Genomic DNA, 11,779 nt, shown 5'->3' with positions numbered 1-11,779 from the left:
AAGACTTAAAAACAGGTTCATCACTTAGCAAAACAATACATAGGCAGAATCATATTGAAAGAGTTAGGGAGAACAAGTTTGCAAAATTGACAAAGATTGTCATACACATGTGCATAATACAAAACAAGTTAAAGCCAAAAAGGTCCAATTTATGCTAAGTATACCTTCCGGTACCAAAAGAAAATCATGTTAACTCACATCAGGAAATAAAACAGCATTTAGACATGGTAGGGAGACACGAATTGTGATAACTACTCTAAAGTCAAGTAATCACTGAAGGAATATGGAATCAAGTGAGCCACAGACATGCTGAGGGGCATATTAGCAGGGAAGCAAATCTCAGACTGTTACAAATGTGAAGCAGTCATTGCAGGAACTCAAAGTAGAGTAGGAAAACAGGCTCTGGTTGATCAGTAATGTGGACATTCAGGTATTGACCAGTAGACTAATATGAACTTAAAAGATATAATGCAGGTACAAAACTAACAAAGTTTTATACATGAGTAGCCCAGAATACATTAGCTAAACAAACTTAAGAGGGTTCAAATTATTCAAGTTAGGCATACACAATCTCAGAACTAGCAACATTTGGTGAAATTGAAATGCTAAAGAGACTTAAAACGAGTGTAAAGCTAACAAAGTTGCACACAAGAGTAGCCTAGTAACACATTAAACCGTGGATTTTAGAAGTAGGAATGTGCTAACCATAAACACATAAGAACGAAATTGCAAAGGTCAAATGACTCATCAGCTAAACGGACAACAACAAAGAACAAAATTTCAAAATAACCCAGAATCTTAATGCGTCAAAGTTTCCAAGAGCTTCAAAGGAACTCCGGGCAATGCAGAAGGTTGAATAATAGAATCTCAATGGCCTTGTCTTTCAGCCGGCCAAAAATAAAGTATAGAACAAGGGAATGAGGGGATAACACAACAAAGACCCAATTTTTAGTGAAAATATAACGATTATGGTCTATCATAAAGAGAAATAGGGAGGGGTTTATATAGCAGTAAAATTGGATGAACAAATAAGGAAACAAAATAAATCAAACCTAGAATAAGGAAAGAAAGCATGCAAAATCGATTCAAAATCAATTTAGGAGAGAAATCGGGTAAACCTTATTTCAAGAGGGAGAACACAAATCAACAGAGATCTCACTGAATCGGACTCACATAGCATGGTCCTGAGTGTATATGGACGAAATAATGCTCAAAATCAAAGGTTCAAGCCACTTTAGTCCGACCTCAGAAGATCTCACTTGCCAAACTTAGGCAAACACCTAAGTAACACCACGAATGGACGATCAGTAGTGAGAGGAGACCAATAAGGTAAGTGAATCAATGATTGATTCCATTTTAGAGCCGGATTTGGAGAGGTTGAGAGATATCGTGGCTAGGGTTTCTCACAGAATAAGAGAGAGTAGAGAGGATTTGGGGGCGGGTTAAGGGGAAATGATAGGGTTTGGGCGGGTTTGGTTAATTCAAAAGGAGAGCGAACGAGGGTCGTTGATCTTGAGAGATCAATGGCTAGGATTCAAAAATGAACGGGGCAGGTCATAAAACGGGTACTGATCGGATCTTGTAAAGGGGACGTTTGGCTTTGGGCTGGGGTCTATTGGGCTAAGGATATTAAGCCAATTTGGTTCAGAAATTAGTTTAAAGTTTGGGCCAGCTTTTTAAATACACATAATTTATCAAAATAATTTATAAAAATAATAAATAAATAAATAATATTATTATGCACTAAAATGATTTAAAATAATGATTTGGTATTCAAAAAATATAAAATGCTATTTTGGCACAAATAACATGAATAAAAGGCAATTATGCATGAGTGCAGGCTATTACTACAACTTTATGCAAATAGCTTTAAAATGCTAATGTAATTATATAAAATAAAGTAAAAATATTTGAAACATATATGGGGATGCCAAAATAGTAATTTTGGATTATTAAGTCATCACAATAATTTAAAAGGATAATTACTAAATATTTATGTAATTTAAATACAAGAAAATTAATTTTAAATAAAAATTATGAAAGAATTGTAGAAAAAATACTAGTATAGATTTGTAAACTAGATAATGATGCAAAATGATATTTTAAAAGTATATATACTATTTGGAAAAATATGAGGACAAAATTGGGTATCAACAAGGCACCCACCCCGAACGAAATCCTCAAGGGGATACTCCGCCGCAGCCCCGTTGTCGGCGGGCCGTGATGAAGAGGCAACCTCCTTTTGCGGTACAGTCTTAGAAGTTTTCACCATCGTAGAAAAAAAAGGAATTAGGATGGTATGCGGTTTGCTAAAATTTCAAGAAGTTTGGGTGCAAGAATTGCGAAGCAAAGAGATTTTTGAAGAGAAGTAAGAATGGCAAAAGCTTTGAATGTAAAGTTTGAAATAGAGGGAGGTTACAGTACTTATAGCTTGCCGGTGACGGTTCAGAACTCATGGTGGCCAATTGGAAATTGACAGGCATTTAATACCTTGGTAACTAGACCGACGGGACGTTTCGAGTTGTTGCTTACATCATGATCAGGTGTATTAGTGACGTTCGTCGCTTACGTCATGGTCAATCGAGATGGAGCTCGAAAATTCATATTATTTCTCATCATCTTCTTTTCGAGAAACGAGGGGACTATCTGTATACGGTCAAAACTGGGCTTGTCCTTCGAGACTGAAACATGATAGGCCAAGGTTCAACCTCGTGTTTTATCAAACTATGGTGCAAAGTTAGATTGCCAAGCTCGCGACCCAAAAACCGATCAAGATCGAGATCGAGCAAGATAGAAATCGAGTGAGATCGAGGGAAGCTTACCAAGCAAATAACGGAGAGCCGAAGTATCCGCAATCGGGCGAGGATCACGGTGAAAATCCGGCACGTATCAAGAAGAGGCCGATTAATTAGCTAATCATGAGATTTTTTACCTCATATAGAATTGCATCACGAGTAGGACTTCCCCACTATATAAAAGGGTCTAATCATTTGTAAAAGACATCATATTCACGCAATACAAAGCAATATAGTGTCATTTTCTACCTTTCATTATCTTGTTATTCTATTCATAAGCCAGTTGAAACATCTTTTGGTTCAAGAGTGTCTGAACTCGAGGGTCAAGGCTATTCAATTTGTGTGTTTTGCATTTACTCTTTTATTGCCAATTTCAATACTAATTTATTCTTAATTTGTACCAAGTTATATCACTGTCATCGTGTATAAATTCAATTGTTATCCATTTTAGGGTAAACAATACTAGAGATTAAAGCACTTGTGTATAAATTTCCAGCATATTATACTGGAAGTATATTATGCTGGAACTTCAATATATTGTGCTGGAAGTTCATATGTAAAAAATTCGAACTCCAACATATTATGCTGGAATATTTTCTGGATTTTGAACAATGTTGTCGTTCAGATTTATCTGTATATGAAAAGTGGCTAAATTTCGATTACTTTTGAAATTGTGGCTATTTTTCAATTATCACTTATAAATCTGACTATTTTTTAATTTCACCCTTGGTTATCTAACAGTTCTATGTATATGTATTCAACAACCAAAAAATCTAATCAAAAAAAAAAAGAAAAAAAGATTTTACACATGCTTTTCCTAGGAGTAAGACATTAGAAGACTTCTTACATTTTTTTTTTCACCAAGCATTGGAGGATGTCTCGTCAACCATATATTAGTGAGCAACAAATTAAGCTTGCAACTCATAAAAGAGACTTTGTATATAAACATTTTTGCATATCCAACATCAGAATCTCTTCTTTTTTTCAATCAACATCAAAATTCTCAACCCTTAAAATCTTATACCCAAAAGAAAGATTTTAGTTTCTTTGCCATCCCCTTTTTACCCACCATAATATAGACGAAGTAAATTAAACAAAGAAAAAAAGAGGAAGAAAGAAAGAACATGGTGTCCAACAACCAAGGTGGTTGTTCACAAATGTAACAAAACTTAGATTCTTCTCTGTATGTTGCCTCTCTCATACTATTATCTGGCTCCATATATATAATGAATATACTTTGGGCGTTGCCAAAGAAATGCAACACCCAAGTAGGCAACATCTCCTTAAATTGGCAACCACAAGGGAAATTTAGCAATATTTTCAAGCATTCCTATCCCAGGTATTGTTTGTGTATCCTAGCACGATTCTCTTCCCACCATAACCTGGCATGCACTTCTCCAAATTTTTCTCGGCTGCATCGACATGCATAAGCTTGTATCAGCCTCAATCAGAAACAGCATACATAAAGAGTAAGTGAAGAGACGCAGAAGAAGTAGCTATAGTAGCTTTGAGACCATGTCCTTGAGAAAATATATACAGGAAAATATGTAGTGTCGTCCCAAGTTCTCATTGCATATAAGTGCGTTCTCTCTTTATGTTTTTCTTCTTCCTATAAGGGAGACTTGGAACAACAGTAAAATTGTCTCTGTGTGACCTATAGGTCACGGGTTCGTACCATGGAAGCAGTCACTAATGCTTGCATTAGGGTAGGTTGTCTACATCACATCACTTGGATGCGGCTCTTCCCTGATCTTGCGTAAACGCGGGATGCTTTGTACACTGAGTTTGCCTCTTTCTTTTGCTTACTATCAAGCATTATAACAATGTGGAAAAAATTAAACAAGTATGTGAAATACATCTACACAAATTAACACTTCGTCAAGCATGTTATGATGAAAACTTTTGTGAGAATGCTCTTTTAGCACTTATTCTTAAAATGGACAATAGTAGTGCAACTGCAATGACAGCATTTTGAGGCAATAATTTTGACAGTTTTCTTAGAGGTCCACCTGCATAAGTAGGCCTGCCGAGTAGGCCCATCCCCTCTCACATCATACTTAGGTCATTTGAGAAGATGTAACTTGAAATATTTGTACTATTGCACGAAATATGCCTGTTTTAGTTCACTAATTATTAGTATGAAGTGGTGAGATGAAGCTAACCTGAATCTGACTCGTTTGAGTTCTCTTCTTCCATTTGGTAGCGCTTGTATAGTGATGTAAACTCCAGGCTCATCTTGCTCAACCCATTCAGTTTCAAGATCACTGGCATTGCTGATGGATAGCTCTCCAGAGCGATCTGCATCTCTTGATGTGCTAGTCCTAATAGAGGCATCCATAGATGATATCTCTGTCTTTGCTCCACTGATGCTTGAGAGTTTTGGAGTTGAGGCAACACCACAAGAATCATAATTGTAGCGAGAATGCGTCGAGTGTTGTTCAAGAGAATCTGAAGATGAATACATTGGACGGTACAATGTATGGGGCAGTCGTTCTTTAGTGAGTGGAGGTGTCACAGGACTGTCTTCGATGGATTCAATTTTTGAACTCTATGAAAGAACAGAAAATTGATATTCATGATAAACGAAAAAGAGTAATAAAAACGAAACAAATATTAAGCGCATATAAACAACATGAAATAGGAATTATGTGTACCCCGTCTTCAGATCTTGGAGGTGTTGGCAGGGGGAAAGCTTGGCGATTCAACCTCTGGACATTATAAAGCTCCATTACCTTCTCACAATTCTCTGCCCACCATCTCTGAGCTTGATATTTATTAAACATTTCCCGACTATTATAACAGAATAAACGCGAGTCAGATATTTGGATGCATTTATTGAGAAAATAATTTGGAATGTGCAATTAATTTCTCTTAATAACACATATATAAGCTATTTTCTTATTATTCTCATCGAATTACATTGTTATGAAGTGAACATATATGAGGTAGTTTCTTGTTATTACACGGTGTGTCATACTTTCCGGTAGTATTGGCACTATTCTTGTATTTTTCGTATTCTTTTATCTTTGTTATTATACATACTTTGCCATTGCTTCCGCTGTCCTATTACCTTGTTCATGTTATTATTTGTTTATTGCTTCCTTTTTTTCTCTTGAGTCGAGGGTCTACCGGAAACAACTTCTCTACCTTCATAAGATAGGGGTAAGGTCTGCATATACACTAACCTCCCCAAACTTCACTTGTGAGATTTCACTGGGTTTGTTGTTGTTGTCATTGTTGTTATATATGAGGTAGCTTGGCCTTTCATTTAACATGAAATTAGGTCATTGATTGCTATTTGGTTTGTGCAATGCATCTCCTGAGCATCTGCTATGTTACCAGCTTAATGTTTTAGGTATAATTTTACTATTTTAGGTAAAAGTATGGTCATAGTAAGAAGGTATAAATGGAGAAGTGGGAACAGAAGAAAGTAAACGAGATCAGCTATAGTTTTGGTGGTCAAAACCTGAACATATCATAGCAAGTGATTTAATTAGTTGATTATGTTATGGAGTAAGTGTCCTCTTTCATGGCCTACCACTCACACAAGCTTTTAGACAAAAAGGATTCCCCTGCATAATTTAAGGGGACCAATAACTCAAAAACTGGCTTTAGTGCATGGATAAAATTAAACTCATTACCTTTGACTTTGCTTAGAGGACATCCTATCACTCACCAACCTAGAAAATGATTAAATCTATTTCACGGGGACGGATAGTGGCTCACAGGCCATTGAACAGATTATGAAGAAATACTGTTCAACAATGATTAATTGCAACCGTACTTTACATACATATTTTCTATGATAATCGGAAGGTTGATGACTCTTATCACAAATCTTGTGATCCACGGATTGCACTAAGGTACAGTGAAAGAATTCAGGATTTGAACTTGATCTAATCGGCCTTTGAAGTCTAACACTGACCGATGTGTTTGATATGATGGAAAAAAATGAGTGATTTTATTACTTATTTTCTTTGGTAAATGAAAAACTTTTTCTGAAAAATATTTTCTATTATTTGGTTAGTGAGTAAAAAATATTTTTTTGAAAAATATATAATTTAGGCAACTACTACGGGGTGGAGGTGAAGGCTTGGGGGTTGGGGCTAGGCAGGGTTGAGTATGGGTGGGTGGGTTGGGAGGTTTGGGGTGGGGTGGGAATTAAGGTGGGAAAGGTTTAAAAAATCGAAAAATATTTTCCCTCCTCTTAGTAGAGAAAATATTTTCTTAGAGGAAAATGAGTTTGCAAGAAAAATATTTTCTTTCATACCAGACACACCTCTATCGTACTTTTAGAATAATGAATTCAAAATTTAATATTAGTACAGATTTTAGTCACATATATATTCATATCCCGAATAAAAATTATTGGGTTCGGTCTAACATTTGCCAATTGCACCCCAAAAGTCTTGGCTCCCACTTTCTAGCATTACAACCTTAACATAGACTCAGTTGCTAGTTATTTTCCACGCCTAAAATGGCTGTCACTATTGACATTGTGATCAAGATCAGAACAAGAAAGTGATAGATCAACAGTCTTGTTCCTCCATTAGAAGCCAAAATTCAGAATCACTCCAATTTTGTAGTGACAGGGGAAGTGTGAATGCTAATTGTTCTCAGCTATTGACAGACAAAATTCTGGCACTCAAATACTTACAAGAAGACAAAATCGAAGAACTTCGCATGATCAAGATTGAAAATAAAAGGATGGCAACTCCCGACAAAAGGACAACATTAGTAAAAGGTATTTGCCAACACAATCAAAGCAGGCCCACCAAAGTGCTTGATTAGAATTTTTATTTATTTTTTGCTTTTTAGACTTTAAAAGGAATCTTATTTTCTTTTGTCCCTTTTTCATGATCATCGGCATAATTACCATTAGCACCTGCTAATTTCTCCGTATGAACAGAGGTTAAAAAAGGTGATATTTGGGTGGAGATTCAAAATTTACTTTTAGCACGCTTTCTTTTGGTAATAATCACACGTAAAACTTTTTGCATGGACTGTCTGAAACACAAATCAATTTCTCTTTGATGTAAACTTGACAATAAACTGTTGCCATTATTGACAATACTCGTATCCAGGGGCGGATGTTGTATTGAATTTATGGGTTCAATTGAACCATAACTTTTGATGCTAAATAAAAATTTATGTGTGAAATTCACTAAAATTGTAACGAAATAATATGTATGAACGCATAACTTTAAAAATATATGGATTCAATGTTAAGAACTTTAAACATTGAACCTATAAAATTGAAATTCTGAATCCATCTATTAGCCACATACTTAAGTGGGAAAGAACCGTTAATTATCCCCACTATTGGATGATATAATCATAGTGATTCTCAATTCGTTCTCCACTAATTTTAAGAACTAAATAATGTGATAAAGATAGTTAGGTGAAATAAGTAATACTTTAATTAGAAATCCCGTGTAGGGGTGGTAAATGGGTTGTTTGGACAGTATTTTGGCTGGTTGATTGCTCGTTAAAAAGGTCATTGTCCAATTTTGCCCAAAGATCACTTAGTTAAGATTGATTGGATCAATATAAATTAATCAATGGATTGTAACCCAACCTGCCCAAATTGATTCAAATCTTTACAATATTTTCAACTTTTAAATAAGCATATTTTAAATGTATCTTATGTTTTGGAATAAATATCAACTCATGTCTAATGATTTCTTTACTCAATTTAGATTTAGAACTTTGCACGTCTAATGGGATTGGGTTAGTTTTGCCACCCCTTCCCATACAACTATATCACACAAAAACAAAATGGTTCGTCTCTAAAAAATAGCTAAAAGGCAAATTTAGAAGTACTTCCCTAATGTGAATAAATTCCACCAAACAGTCCATCTAGATTCTGGCCTAAAAGATAAATAGACGGCAATAAAGTTGTTGATCCATTAAAAGAAAAAAAATAAACAATGGTCCAACCAAAATAAATTGAATTAATTACCAAAGTAATGGTTCACCACTCATGAATAAAACAAAAAATATAATAATAAAACAATTAAGACAATTTTTTTGATTTTTTGACTTTTTTGTGGTCTACAATATTTATTTTTTTCTGATATCAAGAAAGAATTAAGAGTAAAAGAGCGTAGGAGTAATTTATTATATTTACAACTAGCAAATTAAGGTTAATATGATTAATTTCATTATTAATTAAAATTATAAGATATAATTTTTTTAATACTCGTTAAAAGAGGCAAAAAAAATCCGGAAAGAGTATAAAAGAGAAAAAAAAAATTCCGAAAAGATTACCTGAATCGAATCCGCTTGAGATCATTGCCGCCACGTGGTAACGAAACGAAAGTGATGAGCACACCCGGTTCAACTTGCGCCACCCACTCTTTCGGCTCGCTTTCTTCAACGAACACGACCGGTTCAACTCGCCGACCACTCGCCGACGCCGACACCGGCGTAACTTCTCCGCTTGATATTCCTTTCAGCCTCGCCTCCAGTTCCTTTCTCCCGGCCGTCGAGCTCGAACTCGAACTCCCTGTTCTCTTATAAGACCAACGGAATTTATCCAACGACGCCGAGTCCGACGACTCGTTTTGGCTTCCGTTTTTCCGTAGAGTCGTCGGCTGAGTTGTACATGGACTACACTGCTTATATGCTCCTGATGCTTTCAATGCCATGTCCTTAATCTACACCACAATTTGACAAATAAATTCTAGTCCAATTTTCGAATATGTAAACAAAAATGTAGAATTTATATTTACTTCACCAAAATTCCTATACAAACAATCAGTGATACACGGGGAGCTAAATATAAGTACGAGTATTCAATTGAATCCGCTTCGTCAAAAAATTAGACCGTGCAAATACATTCTAGTAATTTTTTGAATCTCCTTATATAAGTTTCTGGTTCCGCGACTGATCCTATTATGGTGAATACATGAGAAATGTACCTGAGAAGTGAGTGTTTTAACAGCTTGTTTATTGGCCGGAGCTGAATTTGGATTGAATTTCTCAGGTTGATGATCACGCGAATCATCGCTCGGTTGCTTCGAACGAGCTATGCACGTAAGCATTTTCTCAATCTCTCGCTATATATATATAATCAAATTCTTCCACTTTGAATTGAAAAGCAATTACAAGTTTGAAAACAGGGGAATTAACAAATGCAATACAAAATTATGAATATTTGGGTGAATTGAAGAAATTGAAAGAATAGGATAATTAGAGATGCTGGAGTCGAAGAAGTATTGAATAAGAGGAAGTGGGGTAATAAGGAAAAAGAAACAGAGGGCGCTAAGGCGCACTTTTAATGCCTACCCTTAAATTGCGCCATCACAGAGATTCCTGTAGTTCATTTATTAAAGACACCCCTCAAGCTACAGTCAAACAAAATCATTTATTTAAAACTTAAAACCAACAAAACAACAAAATTCAGCGTGGTCTTATAAGTAGGGTCTGAGAAATATAGTGCGTAGGATAAAGTGACTGTTTCGGACAGATATCTGCTCAAGGAAAGATGAACGAAACAGTAGCGACAAGCAGTTATAATAGTAACATAATAGAATAATCGGAAAAAATAAAAATAAACTTAAAACCAATTAGAAAAAAAAAACAAATTTATGAAGGTTTTGAGTACTAGTACAATACACATGGATGGTATAGAAGTTTTCAGAAATTAAGGGAAGAGAAACAACAATGGCTACTTGGTGAGGAAGCTAAGGAGCTTGAAGATATTGGAATAAAATTTATTAAGTCTTGCTTTAACGCAGTAGGAGTCTAATGGAGCTAGAACTTTGGCTATATTTGCTTTTACTTTCTCTTTTTCATTCTTCTTTTTCTTTTTCTTTTTCTTCGTACCCTTTATGAGGCACATATTATATCATCATTTTGAGTTCAAAAAGACTGTAGAACCTAGGGATCGGTGTTATAAAAATACTTTCAAAAGTAAGAGGTAAAAAGGAAAAGATAAAAAATTTATTAAAAAAACAAAAACATAGCCCATTATGATTTTTAAACTTACACATTAGCAAATTACCTTCTTGTGGTGCAAAGATAAATTAGAACTCTTCTAGAGATTTGTACCGGGAATTGTAACATTTTTTACCCTAAAACGGATAACAATTGAATTTATATTGTGATTTTAAGGACACGTGATTTTACTTGGCACAAACTGAGAGAAAGCGCAAATTAATATCGAAATTGATTGTAAAAGAGTAAATACAAACCAAACGAATCAAATAGCCTTGGCCCTCGAATTCGATCACCCTTGAACCAAGTGAAGATTCAGTTGATACAAGAACAAAGTAACAAGATAATAAAAACTAGAGAAAGATAATATATTGCATACATACCTTCAAAATAGCATATATATGCATATATAAGCATGCCCAAGGTTTTTATTATTTTTTCCATAATTTTTAAGGGTTTAAATTGATTTATTTTCTTCCTTTTTATCCATAAAATCCCCAATAATTATTTTCAAAATTATAGTTTTGATAATTCATCTATTTAATTTCTATATTTATGCCAAAATATGGCAAATGTAATTTTTATGTATTTTTATAATTATATTTGGTATTTTTAAAGCTAAATTGCATATAATTGCAATGTTAGCCCATTTTGAGATATAATTATGTTTTATATGCATAAAATTGGATCTTGTATTTTAAATCGTTTTGGCACTTTAAATTATTTTCCATAAATCATCTATTATTTTTATAAATTAAATAGGAAAAAACTGGCTATTTAAATTATAGCCAATTTGTCTTTCAATTATAACCAAATCTGACCCCAATTCCCAACCCAATTTTACAATAAAAAAACCCGGAACCCACCTACCCGTTTTAATCTTGACCGTTGATCACCCAGATCAACGGTCCAAATAATTCCTTTCCTTTTTAATTTCCAAACGACCCCTAAACCTAATTCATTTCCCCCAATCTGCCACCTTCAGATGCTCTCTCATCTCCACTCTTCTCTCAAACCTAACCCTAGACTCCTCCACTCCCCTT

General features: G+C 34.7%; 1 protein-coding gene across 1 annotated transcript; it reads right to left on the bottom strand.

Annotated features, from left to right (window-relative positions):
• Positions 1-3,729: 3,729 nt before the first annotated feature.
• On the bottom strand, positions 3,730-10,600 carry LOC107820029 (protein Brevis radix-like 4). Its single transcript, XM_016646234.2, has 5 exons — positions 9,719-10,600; positions 9,066-9,454; positions 5,450-5,585; positions 4,958-5,343; positions 3,730-4,207 (listed from the first exon to the last, which is right to left on the bottom strand). Exons 1-5 carry the CDS (start codon positions 9,839-9,841, stop codon positions 4,126-4,128), a joined length of 1,116 nt encoding a protein of 371 aa, XP_016501720.1. The 5' UTR covers positions 9,842-10,600; the 3' UTR covers positions 3,730-4,125.
• Positions 10,601-11,779: the final 1,179 nt, after the last annotated feature.

Source organism: Nicotiana tabacum, chromosome 10, assembly GCF_000715075.1.
Source record: "Nicotiana tabacum cultivar K326 chromosome 10, ASM71507v2, whole genome shotgun sequence".
Taxonomy (NCBI): domain Eukaryota; kingdom Viridiplantae; phylum Streptophyta; class Magnoliopsida; order Solanales; family Solanaceae; genus Nicotiana; species Nicotiana tabacum.
The sequence above is the reverse complement of the archived record's forward strand: the minus strand, read 5'-3'. Positions and strand labels throughout refer to the sequence as shown.